Consider the following 22,460-nt stretch of genomic DNA (forward strand, 5'->3'; position numbering starts at 1 on the left):
AATCAATGGAACCGGATGAAAATTGTGTTCAGAAGAAAATGTTGAAGACAACTGCATTGGAAAATCTACTCTATTTAATTTTCAGTCATGGGCGTGGTCCATGAAAGAGGACAACGAAGTGAAAACTCCATCATTCCGGAAAGGACGTCGTTTATTATTATAATTATAGCGGTTATTTTTAATTATCTTAAATACATGTTTATATACTATAAATTAATGTTTCTTTAATTCCATTTAATACATGTATTCAAAAAGGTTAATTATTAATCTCATTAATTAATTAATTTTTTACTTATATATATAAAATCTATTACTGTATTTTTAGGGGCCCGGTCTAAAGGAGGATTATTTGCCCTTGAAAGTAGCATGATAATTTTCTAAAATATTTATGATAAATTACATTTTTTTGATCAGCATTTATTTTGTCATACAAATTTTTTTGAACGTGATAAAAAAAGAAGTTTCCTTCACTTCTTAATAATCTAAATGATGTAAGACGGTATAAATTTTAAACTACTAATATTAACCGGTATAAAATTGATTTTCATGTAATGCTATCAAAAGATAACCAAATTTATAATAATGCTAATTTAGTCTATAAGGGTTATTCTTTTATTCATTAAAAAATCTATTCAAGAAACCGCTTTTATTGCCATTATTAAAAAAAAAAAAAAATAGATATCACAAAACATTTGATTAAGTAATATCCCAATTGAGAAAAGCAATTTATAGGTAAGCTTTTCACCATATACTACATGGGATGCAATTTATAGTAGATTATTATTCAAATATGTTTAAATGATTAGATCGTACATGCATTATATTCTATAATTTATTCTTTGTTATTTCGTATTTCTTTTACAACCGTGGGTTTATTATCTTTATTTTGTTTGTTAATAAAATAACCTTATAAAGTATTTAATATTGATAACAATTATGCATAATTACAATAAAAACATGTATATAAATATATACAATATGTGCATGTGTGTAAACAAAATAAAAAAACAAAATAAATTTAACAAACATCCAGTCAAAAGACAAATTCAATATATATATATATATATAATACGTATAATAGTCATCTAATTTTCAAATATCTTTCAAAACAGGACACAGGCGGCATGCAATATTTACGGCTAAGCAAAGGTTGCTGCTAAAATGGATTATATTTATTATTATTTTTTTTATTTTATTAATATTATGTTTTACTAATACTGATTAAATAAAAATTATTAATAAAATAAGCAGGTTATGAATAAATAAAATTGCACATTATCCTACAAATAATTTCCACAGAGGCCTTTATCCAGAGAATCCTAAATAAGTTACACTGTTTTTAATTTTTTTAATAAAAAGGAGTCTGGATCGTAAACAATTTTTCTACATTGTTAACATAATTTTATCTCACATTTTTATTTATTTAATAATAATTTTGTTATTATAGTTAAAAATATTTTTAAAATACTGGACATCTCATTATTATTTATTAATTGTGTTTTTTGTTGGTTTTTTGAAATAATATTATAAATAACGATATGATATTACTGTAAAACAAATAAAACTATATTTAAATAAACAATATTTTGAAAATTTATAATACTAAATATTTTTTGCTAACTATTAAATAAAATCATGAATTCTTAAAACAAATTACAAAGGAAGATTTTTTTTTTTATTAAAATTATTTTATTGTTATGACTTTTTTCAAGTATTAAATTGAAAATTAAAAACTGCATAAAAGAGTAGTACATTGAAAAGAAAATATTTTAAATGTGGAAAATTTAGTATTATATTTCTAAATAACCCTATACTATTGTAGCTTTTTGTTTAATGATATCATTTGATGGAATTTGATGTAATCTTTTCTCAAAATTTAATTAAATTTCAAATTTTGAAAGATTTTTCATAGTCGAGGGTGAGGTTAAAAACTGTTAAAAATTATCTTGAAACAAAAATAAATATTTATGTGGTTATCTCACAATATGCAACAAAATTATATTATATTGAAAAATTATTGTCTTCCACAAATACTCCTAGAAGTAATCATCATTCTGTAATGGAATCCTATTATTCTTGTTTCATAAAAAAATTTATTCATACGGATGTAAATTACATGTATTTGTATTTATTTTTATTTAATATATGTGAAAAAAAAAATATATTTAAGATTTTTTTTCAGACTGGGACAAGATTTGTATTTAAAATGTTTTTTTTTTTTTTAAATAATAACAAGGCAATAATAATCTAAAATTGTATCCTTTAAATTAATTGTATTTCATAGTAAATTCATACTTTATTAATGGTTAACTTATAAGATTATCTGTATACTTTTCATCTTATTTTGATATAATCATTTTTTAAACTATTTCAGTTTCATTACTATATCTACTTTTTGCTATTTTTATTATAGAAATTAATGCATTTAATACGGGGATATAAAGCTGTTTCATGATATTATTGAAAATTAAAATATTTATTCTAATACATTTTGTAGCCAATAAAAAATAATACTAGTCATTGTAACGGTGAACGTATGAATGTATAACAATTATTTATATTTACTGAAATACCCCATGTTTTCCTATGAGGAGAACGTAAATAGTCATTAAAAGTCACTAAATCTGACAGATCATATATACTATTAAGTAAAAGCTAATTAAGTTAATTAAATTTAATTTAGAATTTACATCTTTTGGATTAATCACTTTGTGTATTTATTTTTTCTGAAAATAATAAATAAATTAACGTTAAAAATCCCTTAAAATTCTCAATACTGAAATTTTTGAATATTCTAAAAATCTTTCAAATATTTCTGTAAAACTAATGCATCTGTGGAAACTAAAAGATTTTCTAAAATGTTGGGAAACAGCGTAGTCCTGGATAGAGGAAAAATTATAAAAATATTTTCCTCAATCCAAGACAACACCTTTTTATTTCTGCAGTCAAGAATAACGGCGCTGTTGCTGCCAGCTACCGGGTACAACAGATACGTTTGGTTCACTTTCTAAAAAAGATAAAAAACTGGTAATAGGTGAATAAAAATATGTCTAGGGACTGATACGATCTCTTTCAGGTACCACAAAAATATATTTTATTCACCGCATTATAATTATTTTTTTTTTTAATTTTGTGCATTTTGATTAATAAATAAATCTTTGAATCGCTTATGTTTGTAATAACAACATTAGTATAGAGAAAAATTTATTTATTTTTTTTAAAAATAAGTAAACACTTACTAAATTAGTCGAATCAAGATAAAATATATGCGTCATAAACGGAATGTGAATTATTAAAAAAATAAGTTAATATATTTTTTACTTTACTTTTTATTAAGTTATTACATTTATTTTGGATTTACATAATTTAAAAGGGAAATGTTTCTTTACTTAACTTGTAAACTACAGCGTATAATTTAATTTTTTACTAAACTACAAACATTTATTAAACCATCACTCAGTTGAGAAAGTTTGAAAATAAAGTTCTAATAAGAATATTCAGGTTTACACATTTTTTATTTAAACGAATTGTTCTGGTTGAAGATAGTTATAACAAACGGTTTGGTTACAAGAAAAATCGAAAATTAGTTGGGAAGTCACTTTCTACATACTCATGACTGTAAACATAAAGGCGTGCCGATTAGAAAAAAATCAGATGTTAATAAAAAAATCGTTAAACAGTTTAAGTAAGTCAATCTACCCTTACTTCTTAAGTTTAACGGCTCCTTTGATATTGACCGATGAACATAGCGTATAATCTGGGAAACAGAATTATTTATCAAGACTTAAAATTTATTGTTATAATAATAGGTAGTCTAAAAGCAATAAGCCTTTTGTGCACGAGATAGCATCAGCATCCCAAATCTCAGCGTATATGAGTTGCAGTGGATCAGGCCGAACGTCATTTGACAACTGGCACTTGAAGCTAACAGATTTGCAAAAAATGTTGAATTCTTATATATACTCGATATAAGGTATTGCGTCGTAAAGTTGAGTGAACTTTCCGTAAATCTGCGCTACATTTTATTTCGATAAAGGCGCAAATGTTGCGTAGGCCTGTGAAGAAATTTTTTCTGTTTACGGACAAGATATGTTATCAACACCAACAGCCAAAAGATAATTCAGCCGCTTTCATTACGGAAATTTTGATGTCTAAGATGCTCCTCACAGTGGACGACCGATCTCAGAAAATGTGAATGATATTCTGGCAAAAGTCGAGGAAGACCGGCATGTAATCACTCATAACATCACCAGTGGGCTAAAAATTCATCACCAAAGAGAGCTAAATCATTTGGAGAATGTTGGCTAAAAAAAGAAGCTCGATGTTTGGGTGCTACATGATCTTACTCGGAAGAATTTACTAGATCGAATTTCTGTCTGCGACTCATTACTAAAACGTAACAAAATCGAACCATTTTTAAAGCGGTTGATCACGAGTAAAAAAAGTTAATAACCTACGACAACAATGTGTAAAAAAGATCGTGGTCAAAGCGAGGAGCTCCACACTCTGTGGCAAAGCCCACACTGACGCGCAGGAAGGTTATACTGTGCGTTTGGTAGGATTGGAAGGGCGTCGTACATCACGAGTTGCTGCCACCAAACAGAAAAATAGATTCAGAACTGTACTGTCGATAATTAGCGCCACTGTACCTGGCAATTCAAAAGAAACGGCCCAAACTGGTCAACAGAAAGGATCCCGTATATCACGCTGACAACGGCAGACCGAAAACATCTTTAATGACCCGTCAGAAATTGAAAGAATTTGACTGGGAGGTTTTAATACATTCACCGTATAGCCCGAACCTGGCACCGTCAGTCTATCATTTGTTTCGATCTCTGCAGAACTCCCTGTGAGGTGTTAAGTTTCAAAAGAGGCCTGTGAAAACCACGTGTCACAATTTTTTGACAAAATCCACAGAAGTTCTATAACGACAGAATTATGGTGTTGGAAGATAAATGGCAAAAAAAATGGTGTAAATCGAAACAAAAATTATTAAAAAATTGTGTATATGTGGTCTCACAATGTTATTTTTCAATTAAAATAAATTTATTCTCAATTTTGGCTTCCAAAGGCTCGATACGTTTTAGAGAGTCTGATATATCCCTTTCAAAGGGTCTGCCTAATCTGAAGGAAAGATTTTCACATCCTCAAGATCAAGAGGCTCTTTTAATTATTATTATTTTAGACTTAAGTGGAGATATATCAAAATAAGTGTTAAGTTTATTTTATGTAATTCGTGAAACATTCACGCTGTTTGTTTTTCTGTATATGAGTTTAATTTTAATTTTATATTCAATTATTGTGAGATAAGTTAAACGTATGACAAAAGAAACAATATATTTAGTGGTATTTATTTATATAAATAATAATTGTAATTTTAAATATCGTTTTATTTTTTTTTATTTTTTTGTAAATAAATAAACATCGGAATTAAAAAACACGTCTGTTAATTGTTTTTCAAAGTTAAGTTTAAAGGTGAAAATACGAAATATCTAAAATTGAAATAAAATATATCATTCCCTGTAGCAAAATTTTAAATGAATTTTTATATGTGTGTACTTGTACGTAATGTGTAGACAACAAATCAAAATGCACAAAACAGGAAATTATTGTGAATAAAAAAAATATAGCTAAATACTTTACTTTTAATGAAATATATACGAAATTAATTAAGAATAATGTGGCCCCTTTGATTTAATAAATGTTTTTAAACTACATAATTAGTATATTACGAAACACAGTAGTTCGATACATTTTACCTAAGGCAGTAGAAAACAATATCTTCGTAAATAAAGTATAGAAGTTAAATTTTAACAATTAATTATGTTAAAAAAATAATAAACTATAAATAAATAGAAAATATTTGTAACAATTCACTGCGAAGCTGTAATTAAATTTTTATATTAGTTGTTTATAATTTTTTTTTTCAATTATATTAACTTTTTAATATTTAACAAAAAAAATCATTCCTGAATTAATCATAGAATTTATCGATACTATTCGTATTACATTATATATATGTATATATAAATATATGGTTTAAAAAAATTATGTTTATTATTTTGGAATATTTTAGCTGTGTATATTTATTTTAAGTTATTTTATTTATGAAATTTTATTAATGCTTTTTTTTTTGAATTATATTTTTATGTTATTTTTTATATATATTTTTTTTAAATACAGATATGTAAATAATATTATGATTAGTTCAGGAATCGTTTATATAATATTATTTATAATATATTATATATATATATTAATTTAATAATTAATATATTTTATTAATTTGTTCAGTGTCATGCAGATTGTGACATATATTTTTGAATAGTGGTTGAATGTTCATGTTTTATGAACAGTATTACGTATACGTATAATAGTAAATAATTAGTGTACAAAAAATAAAAATCATAATAAAATAAAATATATTCATGCAATACATAATAACATTTACACAGTATTTTAACAACGATATTGTCAATGTACTACAAAAATGTATATATGTAAATACATACATTACTTTGTTAAAATGAAAATTATGCAAGCATTATTTTTCTCTAAAGGCTGTGCAATGGCTGTATATTAGTACAAAATTGCAGATTACAATTTCTTAAACAATTCCAAATAACAATACATTTTTAGCGCTTACAATATCATAAGGAATAAACGTATAATACTGAATTGTCAAATGAATAACAAATAAAAACGAATCATCAACTACGAAAATACTTGTATACAAACCTCAAGTTAGTGTTTTAAACTTTCGAATACAGAAATATCGTACTTTACTTTATCGTAAATTCCGATATATATTTACCACTACTTTGAACGTTTCATTAAAATGTATGAATTTAAAAAATCCAATAGAACACAAAAATATTTTATGTTAGTAATTTTGTGTTGGTATAGTCACTGTAAATCTTGTACTTTAAAATAAATTTAGATAACGTTAAGGGTGAAGGAAATAAGACTCAGTTAGTAGATATATTTTTGTAATCTAACTGCTTGATAAGAGGTACAATATTTTAACTATTGCATAAATATTACATTAAAATTTCTCAAAACTTATTTTTCCTCTGGAATTTGCTTCTATTAATCAATTAAAGCTTTCAACGCTTTTATCTATTCCTAAATTTAATCTCAGTTCAATGTCAAGAAATAAAAAAAACACGAAAGAATAATTCACAATTTTCATTTTGTTAATTTTTTATTTTTCTATTAATAACAATTTAATTTAAGTGTTCTTTTATTTAGTTATGAAAATTAAATAAATTTGTAAATTTAATTACATGTTATTTAATCTGATTGTAAATAAAATGGGTGTACTTTTCGCTAGTAATTTTTATTTTTGGACCATTTTCCAGGAATTGTCTGTCTAAATAAGAGGCTAGACTGTAATTATATGTATAACTTATTACGAGACTCAAAAAAAACTACTAAAAAAAATATTGGAGTATTCAAATTTTCTATAGATGTATTATTTTTTGTGGTACATTGACAAAATTTAAATTGCACACTTACATTTAAATAGAATGCAAAAAAAAAAACTCAGTTATGCTACACATATTGAAACGAAAACGATATAAGTGCATTTTTATTGATTTATTTATCGTTAATATATTAATTATTTTTTAAAGTTATTAAAAAAACGGTATGTGGTGAAAATCGCTTTAAATAAAAATAAACTTATTTATAATGTATTAAAATCGTTATTTTAACGGAATAGTTCATTAATTTTATTTAATAAAATAACGACATTATATTAAGGTGTTTTAAACAACCTGGAAGTAACTGAATTTCTAATTAAAGAAAATGCCAGAAAAAAATGTTTAATGTCCATTTTTCATTACAATTATTATTATTATTTTAGCAATTCTTATAAATGTGCTTACAAAGGATTATGCAAGGAGCAAGGTGACAGACAATTTTTATTATTTTTTTTATAAGGAAAAAACATTGTGCAAAACTGGACTTCTAATACTAATAAAAACAATAAATTTTAATTTGTTCCTTTAAACGAAATTTAGTTTTTAAGTTTCATTAAACTTTGATATTATTTTAATAAATTTATAGATGTATTTCAGGAAAAATTATTGAAGTAAATCGATTGTTTGAAAATTTTACCGATCAGTTATAAACCACAACAAAAGGTTTTTTCTTTAATTAATCCGATTAAATTTTGTACTGAATTATAGCATGCAGTTGTGGTCAGTTTATATTGAATAAATAGAAAAAAATATCGTAAAATACTTCCAGGATATGTTAATATGTTAAGAAACATTGTTTCCTTTATAATATGAAATTTTAGAAATCTTTAACGAACAATATTTATATGAATTTCGATTGTAATAGTAAAAGTAACTTACAATTTTTATTCCCGCGTTACTATTGTTATTATTATTATTTTTTTTAATATTTAGTTTAATTGGAAACATAACAACTAAACACATACACACATCTGGTGTAAATGATGTATTCACAAAAAACTGTGATGCTCTTTAAACACACACAAAGATATACAAAAATATTGATATAATTTTCGTTACCTGTTGTACATCAGAACATCTGGTTTCCATATTCTGTGTGGAGGTATCCTTAAATCTTTTACCCCTCCGAATTCTGATGAGTTCCACCTTAAGTTGACGTCGTTCCATTCCTGATGGGGCAATAATAATAAAAGCAATTTATTGTCTGACACTTAAATTTTTTGATTCGTTTAACATCTTAAACCTTAAAGAAGGAAATATTATGTGAAATTTTTAACTATAAAAACATGGAAATTTTAATATATATTTAGATTAACACACTAGCCAAATTCTAAAATATAAGAATGATATTGCATTTTTTCTTTCATATTTATTAAAATACACTACTTAAAGGTTCTTAAATATAAGTTTTACGCTAAATTTAAAAAGGGATAGCATTTTATTTTATAATACTTGGCCGTTTTATATAGATATTTCGTAGATATGAACTTCTTCTATGTTACTACAATTTTTATCTATCATTAAGGAAAAATTTTATATAATCTCTTATATCAGTGGTTCCTAAACTTTTCCGAATCGCGGCGCCTTTTTTTAAGTAAAATTTTTCCATGGTGCCCTACCCTAAGCGCCTTATTCTGTTTTGTCAATGACTACTCGTAAGTAAGAGATGAAAATAAATAAAACTAGTGTATCTTCATTATTTTTTCAATTTATTAAGATTAAATTAATAATTTTAAATGTCTTAGTTCAATTAATTATGAAGCTGTTACAATATTTCGCAGGGCTCATCTGAATAGGCCGCGGCGCACAGTTTGGGAATCACTGGCTTACATTATAGTTTAAATATTTTTATTCTAAGATAGTTATTTATTTTCCTATTTTTTGTAATAAAATCTTTAACTAAGTGTAAATAACCATTAAATACTCAGATTTATTTCAGTCTGGTCAAATTCCAGGAAACTTATTCTTTAAACTATCTTTCAAAACAGGAAGAATTAATAAGTATAAAGAATGATGGTAATAAATATTGATAAATATTACTATCAAAATAATGAGCTGGTTTTTGTACAATTAAACGGTAAGATAACAGTAATAAAGATAAGTTATAAAAAAAGTAAAATTTTTTATCCGTTAAAAAGTTAATTAAAACTCTTTTTATCTTTGATAAATAGGTTAAATCATTGAGTAAATGATTTAAATTTAAACAAATTAAATTAAATAGGGATTGGTGTCTTCTAAAAGTTATTTCAGTTAAAAATATGATTTTTTATTTTATCTATTATTTATTTCAAGGAAATGAAGTTTCCTTTTTATAGGTATATTATTTCTCTTTCTACAAGTATAATGTTTTATTCATAACTATTAGAAAAATTGTCCTGAAAAGGTCATTGTTAGGAGTTTCACTTAGATGAAAGTTTTTCATTTCTGTAACGTACTTCAAAAGGGAATGTATTTATTCTACATTCAAAGTTCTTAAGAATTTCGTTTGCAAATGATTTATAATTGCAATTTTCTGTCAGTGACTTCTACAAGGACTTATTGTTCAAATTCTTAAAATCAGAGTTATAGTCATATATTTGCAACTTAAATTTTAATAGTTATTGTCTTCAGCCACGACTAACGGTTTTATCCTTAAGACGATCTGATGTTTTTTTTTTGTAAGCTTTCTATATCTTTCATTATTTTAGACGCCATACTTTATTCCATTTATTGATACTGTATTAACCTCTTTTTCTAAAAAAGTATCAATCATTTAAAAGGGAAGGGAATTTACTAGGAAATTTTTATTTTAAAGTCAGCATGTTACAGCAAGAGAATAAAAAAATAAAAATTAATAAATAAATATATATTATATATATATTGCATCCGCCATGAACAGAATTAAAGAAACATTCTTATATTTTTTTTTACTTTATTTCCTTTACATTAGAGCCTTTCAGGCATAAGTCCATCCTTAATAATTTTTCTGATTTATCTTTAAATGTAATGTAATGTTTTTCTGATTACTAAGGATGGGCTTATGCCCGAAAGCGCCCTAATGTAAAGGAAATAAAGCAAAAAAAAATGTAAGAATGTTTCTTTAATTCTGTACTTGGCGGATTCTATATATATATATATATATATATATATATATATATATATATATATATATATAGTTAAAATTTTACGTACATAGGAATTATGGACTATAAAAAAATTAATTTAAATTAATTGATATATATATATATATATATATATATATATATATATATATATACATTATAAGTGACATAGAATAGTCTTTGATTTTGATAAAAATACAGTTTAGTTATGACCAAAATTAAATATAACTTAATGGATATACGTAACTACCTAATTTAGGCTCATCCTCAGAATTTTTAGTCTGTATAAAAACTTTTTATACATTAGTCATAAAATAATTTTTTCATTAATTTGTATCGCATAATTTCGTCCTTAGGTATATATAAACTGATAATTAGAATTTTCAATTTATTTTATTTGTAACTTATTGGTATTATATTTCATAAAACAATGATACATGATCTGTTCATTATAGATTACCTGCTTTTTTTAATTAGAGATTGTGTACTGTTGTATGGTTGGGATATATAGATGGTGATTTAAAATTAATTCTCTTTATCACATTACATGCGATACGGTAGTATATTTATATTCACTTATCCAGACAACCTTGTTGATCGATTATTTTATACATATATATATATATATATATATGCATAAAAGTTACTCTCTACTGCTATGGAGTGTTAATGGCAGCTTAACATCTATTATTACGTAAACTTGAAGTAAAATATTGTCAAAACATAAAGTGATATATCAAAAATGTATATTTTATTTAAAACAATAAACTAAAACATATATATAACATAATACAAGTATTTACTCTATATCTAAAAATTTCATTCAGAAGTATTGCATTCACAAAATTAAATATGTGCATTTGGTCGCAAAATTTTATATACTATACATTTATTTAACACAATATATGAAAATTTGAATTTTCTTAAAAGTTAGTAATTTTTTCTACGATTTACATAATTAAACATGCTTAATTATTCTTAAAAGTGATCCACGATGCGTAAAGTATTTAAAATAAATTTAAACGTATTTGACATGCATAAATAATCCAAAAAGCAAACGTATTAAAATGAACATACAACTAATAATAGTAGTGAAAATAATTTTTAAATAACAAATTAATTAAAAAATACAATAGTCAAAATATAATCTACTAAACTAAGAATACACTCGTGTTTAATAATGAATATGTTTATTGATTTTTTCAAATTCTATTAAAATATATTTAAATTAAATTATTGCATATTTTTTTGGAATAGAACAAAAATATTCTCGCAAACGAAGTTCATCTAAATAGTCGATCTTTAATTACTCAAGGCAAGTTGCAATATTGAGTTAATAAACTAGACAAGCTAAATGAGCAAAACTGTAAATAAGATGACTTATGGTAAAAAATAAAACGGTATTTTTTTTTTTTTTTTTTTTTTTTTTTTTTTAAGAAAAGTATCAGCAAAAGTAATTATTAATGTAAAATATATTTTCATGTTAAAATTTTAAAATTTATTTATATATTTATCAATTTATGCCTAATCAAAGTACAACCGCATTTGTATTACAGCTTGTCATTATATTATTGCCTGTGTTATTTAACTGGTATTGTAATATCTACTGTTACATAAACAGGAAGAGGGATTTTGTTTGTTCTGGAAAACAAAAAAACTACTCGATTAATCGCAACCAAATTTTACCCATGTCTCTTAGCATAACTGAGAAGGTTCTTAGATATATTTTATCGAAAAAAAAATATATATAGTAGTGGAGATTTGCAGGTTCAAACACAAACTTTAATTAACTGAATTAATGAATTTGGGACAGGGTTTTAACTGAATTGTTCGAATCAGTCGAATGATTAATATTACATAATAATAGAATTAAATTTACACTAAAGTAGTGTATCTATACTATTAAATAAAGAGGAAGAGGTTGTTTTTTTGTTCCGGATATACAAAGTACTACTTGCTTAATCGCAACAAAATATTTGCCCTTGGTATAACTGCAAGGATTTTAGATATATTTCACCAAGAAAGAATAAAAAAATATGTAGTAATGAAGATTTTCAAGTTGAAGTACAACTTTAATAAATTGAATTAATGAATTGTAAACTGTGATTGTAAATTGTAATCGTGTGAGCTGGGTTTGAACTGAATAGTTATGAATATATAAAAACAAATTTATATATTTTTGAAGTTCCTATATTCAAGGGTTAAAATTAAGTTTTGAATTCCTGTTTTTTTTTTTTTTTTTAATTTCTCGGTAACAAATGAAGAAATCAACCTGATTTTTGGTGGGTGTAATCTTCAGTCAATAAACCAATTTCTAAATTTTTGAAATTCGACCTTAAAAAAAGAATGAAGAAAGGTAAACAAATTTTGAAGAATGATTGTAAATTTTCCCGATCCCTATTATAGTAAAAGAGATATCCAGTAGATTTGAGCTTGCAAATACTCTTCAGATAATTATTTTAATAAAAAATTTTCGGGTTTAATTTACTTTCGATCTTTAAGGGTTGCAAAGATATACGGCCCTTTGGCTCAATAAACACAGCCATTGCCATCATTACTGAATGTGTGACTGGCTGCACCAGCCTCCAGTTCTCCAGTTGCTTGACTAAAGAAAATAAAATTGACCGCTACGGGAAAAGCAAGTAACTATATAGCGCAGACGAAGCTGCGACGGTGAGCTAGTTTGTTTATATGTAAGGTATCGTTAAGTATGTGACATGGTATAACGAAAAAATTAACTGGAAATGGAGAAAATATATTACAAAGTTAAAAGGAATAAAGTTTTTTAAGTTATTTTGATTAAAAACTTAAAAATAATGGAAAATATTATGTATTTGAAAATCAGATTTTTTTTCTTTTTCTTTTATATGTAAAATGGCATACCTTTAAAAGCTTAAAAAATTAAATGAATTGAATGTTTCAGCCGTAAATAATTTTACTACTGAAAAAAGAATTAAAATTAAATAATGGAGTCCTGTTAATAGTATAAATTTCAACAGTGTTTCTTGAATAACAGTATTGTACGAAGAAGTAAAAGAAAGAAGATATTAGGTCAAAAGATGGAAGAAGAATATCTTGCAAAATGGCAAAAACCATCGATGAACGAAAAAAATTTATTCACTTCCTGTACATTTCTCATTAGTTATCTTTGAAATTATATATAATAGGAAGTGGGTAACAGAAAAAATTTCCATGCACAAGTTTTCAGTATTCTAATTTGGGTGAAGATAGGTTAGAAGTTTCTACGACAACTGCAGTTGAATTGGTAATTAAATGACAAATAAATAAAAAATAAAAAAGATTTATAATTTCTGCCTATAAAATTATATGAAATGAATGGTTAAAAAAAAATCTTGCCTCGTATTTTATGACTGTTTATATGACACCATATATTCAGTTAAAAAATTAGTCGTATTTTAATGAATTATATTTTTTTTTTTAGTTCGATTATCCTTACGTAGTATAGATAACCTGCAAATATAGATATCTAGTGTTTTATAATATTCTATGTTGACTTTTTCGAGTAATACCTTCCATAAAAAGATCAAAGTTTTGATAACTATTCTTTGAGTATATTTTCTAGCTAACTGTTATCACCCTTGTATAATTTTATCTCGTGGAAGTGTTTTTCACTTACTAATTGTAACCTTCAGTTTGTCATTTTAATTAAAAGTTTAACAGTAGTTCATTTTAAAAAGATGGACATTTCAAAGCAGATAACCAACGATATTTGTTTTTTTTTTATCACAACAATAATTTTTAAGATCAATATAAACAATATTTGGTAGATTACAGAATGTCATTATTTAGCAAAAAAAAAAAAAATAATACGATTAGCAGTAGTAAAAGAATAATATTAATATATATATATATGTTAATTCGGAGTTAAATAATTAAAAAAAAGGTACATACATGCATGCAGTTGAAAGGATTTTATGTTGAAAAAAGCAACGAAAATTAAGCAAACTGGTTTACAGATAACATAAGTTTTATAGAGTACTTTAAACATGCTTTAAAAACTACCAGTATAAAATGAAAATAAAATTATATATGTTTTCATCACATGCTATTAGGTGGGAAGATCAACTATTTTTTTTTTCTTTTTTTATTAATCAGTTTTATATCTAAAGTATAAACCTTTTTATCATTTTATATCTAATTTTTATTATACGTTTTATAATCTAATTTTATATGAATATATTTTTATACGGTTTTAAATATATTTTTACATAATTTAATTTTTAATATTACTTTAAGAAATAACAAAAAGAATTATAAAATTAACTCGAACTTATTTTCATTAAAAAAAATTATAATAAAAAAATGTAAAAATTTGTATAAAAAATAAATTTGAATAATACTTAAAAAGATAAATGAAAAAATAAATAATAAAAATATATGGTAGGAAGTTAGTGGAAGTATGGTTTTATATTTAAAGCATTTTTATTCTTAAATTACGGCCAGAAATCGGGAAATTTTATTTGTATCAAAAGAATATATTATGTTATTTTCAAGATCAGGGAGAATCATTACGATCAAAATTACATTAAATTTAGTTTATTTAATTATTTAATAATATTGGAATAAACATCTAAAATCTATTCTAAGTTTTAAGAAAATATATAATAATAAAAAAAGGAAAAACATTTGAATCTAAAGAGGTGATAGGATGTCTGAAAAAAGCAGTTTGACTAACTATTTTCTAGAAATGGGATAAAAAAATTTATTACTTATAATTTTAAGAAAGGTTAAAAAATACTAACACTTATTAGTGTTACCTACAGAAAGACCTAACCAATTATATACTGTGATATATATATAATAAAATATATAAAAAAACATGCAAAAATAATATATTAAAAAAATAAATACGTATTTATAAACATATAACCAAGTTACATGTTATCAAACATAAACATAAATATATAAATTAAACAAAATTAAAGTATTTTTTATTATATTTTAGGAATAACAAATTGCACCCAGGTAATATAAAAATTATTGCTGTTGTTTAATACAAGTTAAAATACAGTATTTTTTATTGGCAAATCTAATCGTTATGAGTAAGTTTAAGTTTTATAAAACGAGGTTGCTGACCAAATATTATGAAAAATTTTGTTGAAATTTTTTTTTAGAGTAGAAGTGGATCTAAATTTCATTTTGATTTATTCATAGTTCTTAGTTTAAATTTACTGATGAAAGGTTTATATAGGCTTATGTTAATATGTGAAAATTTCTATTTGGAGTAATTAATAATAAATTTAATTTAATAGAAAATCAACGTTTCCTGTTAGTTATTTCATATTTGAATATAAAACCCCTGTAACTAAATATAGCAGTCACTGTGATCATAAACAAGTATTACTTTTTATTTTTATTATATTGCGGAAATATACATATTTATATATAAAAGTAACAGTTAGTAAAAAGGGGAGTGATGGGTCCTGAATTCACTACCGCTTATGCCAATTTTAATTTATTTACATTTTCTAATAGTCATATGTTTCCTTTAACTTTTATTTTATAATTTGGAATTGAAGGAAAATAAAGTATATATCTTAATTTAAAAAAGTATATTGCTCCACAAACCATTTATTTTTACTGGATAAATTAAAATTAATTAGGTCAACAATTTCTTTTAATTCTTTAAAATACAGTAGCTAAATGAGATATATACTAATAAATTTAAAGTATTATAAAATAAAATTACTAAAATTTATACAGGTTTGGATTTTAGCAAGTATATAAGTGGAAACCGGATTTTCTGGTTTGTTTAAATAGATAATTTTAAATACATGAATATTTAATTTTACAGTTTTGAATATTATTCATTTAAATAATCGGACGTTAAGCTAATATAACAGTATTTAGTAAATACAATACGTGTTTCAGCCTTAAATAAATAAAATTTCTGGCAATAATATAATTATTTATTCGTTCATTATTTTATAATTTCCTTATGTTTATCTGGCGTACAAATTTGTTTTTCCTTTTCTTTGTTTTTCTTATTTATTTTAAATATAATAATTATTTATCATCATAATACTGTATTCATATTATTTAGATAATATTTTAATTTAATTTAAATTTTAAACTTACCAGTTTTAGCCAAATGTTTGTTATAAGTAGCTGATTCTTCTCATCCTATCAAATCCATGCAACCAAAAACAACCCAATTTGCATTAAATGTGGACAAAAAACATATACGCACACCCACACCCACACAATAATGTAATTATTATGAATTATTGTTTAGTTTATAAAAATCTTTTTTTTTCTTTTATTTGTGTATAAAATTTGTTTAGAAATTAACATTATGGATTTTGCTTATAGTAAGTCATTTTTCCAAATTTTTGATTGAAATACGTTTATTTTTTTCGACTACATAGAGTTATACCAAGTTAATAAATACACTCACTAGACTTTATAAACCCACGTAAAAGGAGTACCAAAATACTAACAATAAGAATATGATTGATTATAATTAAGATAATAAAATTTTGGTTAATACGGTATGGAATTATAAGTTTTGAAACGAATTGTAAAAACGAATTTCCTGTAAATGAAAATCTGGATTATTTTGATTTCGTAGTTTTTTATTTACCTAGAACAAATTTTAACTTATTTTTACGCTAACAATTTTTTCACTGTTGATAATCAGAGTATTATATTAGACATAGTATAACAATTCTGGTATTTAAGATATCTCCTTTGTATTTTTTTTTACTAGATCAGATAAGTGTTTTAGATTAAAAAAAGGGAAATAAAAGTTTAAAATAATTAATAAAATTAAAAAATATATAGCTACAATTATTATGACCTGAACTAAATATTTGAGAAATACTAATAAATAATGTACGCATTTCCTGTAAAATTATTGTAATAAATAGGTTTAACATTGATCCAAAAACAGAAATTTATTTAACTTCAAAAAAATGTTACATAATTAAATTACTCATGTTTAACAGAACGTTTAAAATGAAATCATTTCAAAGTACCCGAGTTAAGGATTCCCTTTATTGTGTGAAAATTAACATTTTTTCGGGAATTTCCGTAAAACTTAAAAATTCTGGCAACCCTGTTTACGTTTATTTTAAACATTAGACGGAAATTTTTTTTTTACTGATCCTAAAAGGAAAATATATAATAGTAGTTTTTTGTGAATTTTATTTTTCCGGTTAGCCTCCGTAACCACCACAAGTATTACTTCAGAGGATGAATGAGGATGATATGTATGAATGTAAATGAAGTGTAGTTTTCTACACTCTCAGATCGGCCATTCCTGAGATGTGTGATTAATTGAAACCCAACCACCAAAGATAACCGGTATCCACGATCTAGTAATCAAATCCGTATAAAATTAACTGTCTTTACTAGGACTTGAACGCTGGAACTTTCGACTTCCAAATCAGTTGATTTGAGATGACGCATTCACCATTAGACCAACCCGGTAGCTCGTTGTTTGTGAACTTTCTTTTTCCTGCTTAGTCTCCGGTAAATAACCTTACAGATAATACTTCAGAGGATGAATGAGGATGATATGTATGAGTGTAAATGAAGTGTAGACTTGTACAGTCTCAGTTCGACTATTCCTAACATACGTGGTTAATTGAAACCCGAGAACACCGGTATCGACGATCTAGTATTCAAATCCGTGTAAATATAACTGACTTTGCTAGGACTTGAACGCAGGAACTCTTGACTACCAAATCAGCTGATTTGGGAAGACGCATTCACCACTAGACCAAGCCAGTGGGTTAGTTGTTTGTGAACATTTCTTTTCTTTTTCCTGTTTAGACTCCGGTAACTACCGTTCAGTTAATACTTTGGAGGATGAATGAGGATGATATGAATAAGTGTAAATGAAGTGTATTCTTGTACATTCTCAGTTCGACCATTCCTGAGATGTATGGTTAATTGAAACCCAACTACCAAAGAACACCGGTATCCACGACCTAGTATTCAAATCCGTGTAAAAATAACTGGCTTTACTAGGACTAACAACTGCCTTTCTTTAACGTCACGGTATGTTAACCTCAGCAGTCTTCTTTACAACGAAAAAGTTTAATGTTTGTTTGTCTACAATTGAAGAATTTTTTGGATTGAAAATCTTTACACACCGTGCACCTGGAACTGTGAATGTAGTAGAATAAATTCAAAAATTTCCCTTTGTAATTTAAAGTTATAGGAAGAATATCAAAGAATCCCACATTAACGTTAAATTGATAATAGTTAAATAAGTATCGGAAAAAAATGTTTTTCTCAAGAAAAAGAAACAGGAAAGTTTAATTAAAAAAGTAAACAAAAAAATATTTTTTGGAGGTAATGTTTTAATAATTATTAACGATCCCGACAAAATTTTTTTTAAATGAAATTTCCCAAGAATAAATGACTTTTTGCAAGGTCCATACTGTTACTTTAAATCATAATTTCGTTAAAAAATGATTTTAATATTATTATAATTATTATGAAGAATATTATTTCTTTTAAAAACATATATGTGTTTTTACGTACGAACTGAACTCTATTTTAATGTAATAAAAATTATAACGAGGATTATAATTACAGGTTTTTGTACTTAAAAAAAATTTTAAATATTTTATTTATTTTTTAAATATTGCTTTAAAAAATTTACAGAATAAAATTCGATTGTGTATTAATCAATATTTTTTTCTTTTTTCTTTTGTTATTTATTTTTACAACTTTTTTATACATACTTTTTTGAATTAAAATATATATACATAAGTATATGTAATAATAATACAAGTTTTTTTTTGGTAATTTTTACAATGGTTTTAATGTTTAAAAAATAATTAGGTAGTAAAAAACACACAAACGATTCATAAATAGAGCAGCACTCTTTTAATATGTATACAAATGTACAAAACGATATATATATATATATATTTATATATGTATATTCGTTACACCTTTAATCAACACTTACCAAGTTTAACCACGCGTTTGTGGTTACAATTTGATTTTTTTCATCCTGGAAATAAATTCATTAATAATGATAAGTTTCACAAGCATTAAAATAATATAAAAAAATGTAAACCTTTTTTAACAGTTTACTTACTTTTAAATAACCTAAATGAAATTAACATTTTTATTCAGTACTTTTCAAAATAGTCTTAAATATTCTAAAGTAAAATGAAAATATTCATTGAATAAATAATTATTTTTAATTGATAAACTGGCTTTTATTCATATACCTTTTTTTTTTTAAATATTATCAGCCAATAAAATAATGTCACCATAACTTCTTTCGTGTTGTGTAGGTTTTACAGCTGATAATAGTTTTTGAGAGGATATAAAAGTAATTGGAGTGATATGTATAATCATGGATGTACTTGTTTGTGGTAGCTCCGTAAACAATTAATTTATTTGTTACGGTGGTAACACCATAAACAGACTGTTTTTCTCCTTTTGTTTGTTCTACTTTTCCTTTTGAAAAATGTATAACCGGAATATGTGAATGCTATGGTTTTAGTTAGAAAATGTTATCCATTAAATAATATATAGTAAATGAGTGTTTCTAAAACTGCACTGATATATTTATAGTAATAACTGCATTATCTTCTTTTACGTAAAAAAAAAACTGTTTTGATCCTATTTTTTTCTGAGAAAGCTTTGCTTCTAAATTGATGAAATTCTGTGTAATGCTAATCAGATAACTTCTGTGATGGTAAAGCAGCATAAAATATATTTTTCTTTTCTCCATTAACATAAATAAATACTGATAATAAAATTTGCTAAGTTTCTAAAAATAATTTTTCTTTCTTTTAATTGATGTTTACAATAGATGTAAATTTGACTATGAAATCTGATTTGAACTACGTATTAATTGAAATTAAAAATAATTGTATTTATTTTTTTGCCTTTTTATTCGTTTAATACAAGACTTACATTTAATACTGGTTTGCTAATTTGTGATTTAAAACAAAATCAAATATTATTAAATATATTCCTTTAGTTTTTAAATATTTCTTAAATATTATAAAAAAGATGTACATTAATATTTTTGTAGTTACTTTTTTTAAACACTTGTCGAGAATAATGTCTGAAATATTTTCTGGTTTTAATTATTATTTTAAATTAGGTTAAGTTTAGTTTGAAAATGGATGAGATTAAACAAAAAATAATGAAATATGACATAAAGGAGGGTGAAATATTATAATGAATATAATGAATTAGACGTAAAATTACAAAGGATTGTCGTAGTAAGGTAGATATTAAAAGCAGACTTTTGATCTCAACTGACACAAGCAAGATGAGCTTTTATGTAGAACAGAAACGTGCTGCTTTCTAAAATAGAACTAAGATGTAGAAGGTTTTCTTTAAAATATTTATGGAAGAGTAGCAATTTACAGTACGAAACATGCAAAATAGGGTAAAAAAATAAAGGTCTTTGAAAAGAAATAGTACAAGAGGATGCTAAAATTTAGGTGAGTTAATAAAATACAAAATGAATAGGTTTTAAGACGAGTAGGAGCAAGGAAGACGTTTCTGAAAGAATCCTGCAAAGAAGCAAGATTAGTTCAAATTGAGATATTTTGTGTTAGGGGATATACAAAAATACTGAATAAGAAAAAGATCAGAATTTATTATACGGGTAGCTGAAAATGTAAAATTTATTTGAGGTCAAAATATTAGAACAAGTCAAACGTATAAGGAAAGTAACAACGTAATTGACAATTAAGAAATTAAATAAAGTCTAGTCACGTCAAATAAAATATTATATGTACTTTTTAAATTTACGAAATTTCATAATAGATAAAAATATTATATTGATTTTTATATCAACGATTATATCTTCCTTCTACCTTCTATCTGTAACTTCAAAATAATACAAAAAATCTGTTTCAAGATCTGATTGGACTTACATGAGTCAAAAGGTTGTGCAAAATCTTCAGCTAATATACAAATATAAAGAATTCAGTAAACAAGAGATAGATATCAAAAATTAAAAAAACACTAATGCCGAAAAAACATTGCTCTTTAATATAGGATAAGATCGACTGAACCTTTTTTCTTTTTCTGTTTATTCTCCGGAACCACCGTAAAGTATTAAACTTCAGAGAATTAATGAGGATTAGATCCTAGCAATACTAGGATAATCTAGGAAGGTACTAGGAATAATCTAGGATTACATCCTAGCCTTTAATAGGATTGAACCTTAGAACTCTCAACTTCGAAGAGAGTTTATCTGATGCATGAAAAAGTTAGTCTTCTACCTACTAACAAATACCCCGTTTGAATTTTGAAAATCGGATGATTTTGTAGGGATATTATAAGAGCACCTCAGTGCACCTCCCAGTGGCACCCGTTTGTTACCAGTTGATAGTGAAATAATTGGTCTAGCCTCTGACCGAGGTGCTTGCATACCTCACCACTCTAGCCTCACACGCAGTCCCCATGGGAAGCCCATTATTATTAAAGAGAAAACTTTTAAATTTATTTAATATTGTTTTATTTAACGTAAATTTAATTCTATTATTTTCGTAATATTATTCATTCGATTGATTCGAATCATTCAATTCAAACCCAGCTCACAGTGATAGAGGCTCGAAGTTCACAGTTCATTAATTCAATTCAATAAAGTTCGTGCTTCAACCGACAAATCTTCAGTACTACATATATATAGCCTATGACACTCCCGGTAACCTAAGGATTCCAACGCGGGGTCATACATCTAAATCGGATTAGCCGTTGAGCTGCTGCGGTGGAACAAATATACATACATTCATACATTCACATACCCTAAATACATTACACTCCTGTTTGGACAGTCGTGTAAATACATTAAGTTTACTCTTAGATGAATCGTTTATGTTCCTAATAAAAGTAAACACGACGACATACGTCCTTCATC

At 25.0% G+C, this 22,460-nt stretch overlaps 1 protein-coding gene and 1 long non-coding RNA gene across 2 annotated transcripts in view; one reads left to right on the plus strand and one right to left on the minus strand.

Annotated features, from left to right (window-relative positions):
- LOC142321604 (uncharacterized) overlaps positions 1-22,460 on the plus strand; it is an 816,200-nt gene that overhangs the window by 533,577 nt on the left and 260,163 nt on the right. The window lies entirely within an intron of this gene.
- The window catches only part of LOC142320749 (neuronal acetylcholine receptor subunit alpha-7-like), a 154,924-nt gene that overhangs the window by 72,901 nt on the left and 59,563 nt on the right, over positions 1-22,460 (minus strand). The window contains exons 3-5 of the mRNA XM_075358742.1: positions 19,533-19,577; positions 16,685-16,729; positions 8,544-8,653 (exon numbers count right to left, since the gene is read on the minus strand). Of these exons, the coding sequence (XP_075214857.1) occupies positions 8,544-8,653; positions 16,685-16,729; positions 19,533-19,577 (200 nt within the window). The remainder of the gene's footprint in view (positions 1-8,543; positions 8,654-16,684; positions 16,730-19,532; positions 19,578-22,460) is intronic.

The sequence above is a fragment of the Lycorma delicatula genome, chromosome 3 (assembly GCF_047948215.1).
Source record: "Lycorma delicatula isolate Av1 chromosome 3, ASM4794821v1, whole genome shotgun sequence".
Taxonomy (NCBI): Eukaryota; Metazoa; Arthropoda; class Insecta; order Hemiptera; family Fulgoridae; genus Lycorma; species Lycorma delicatula.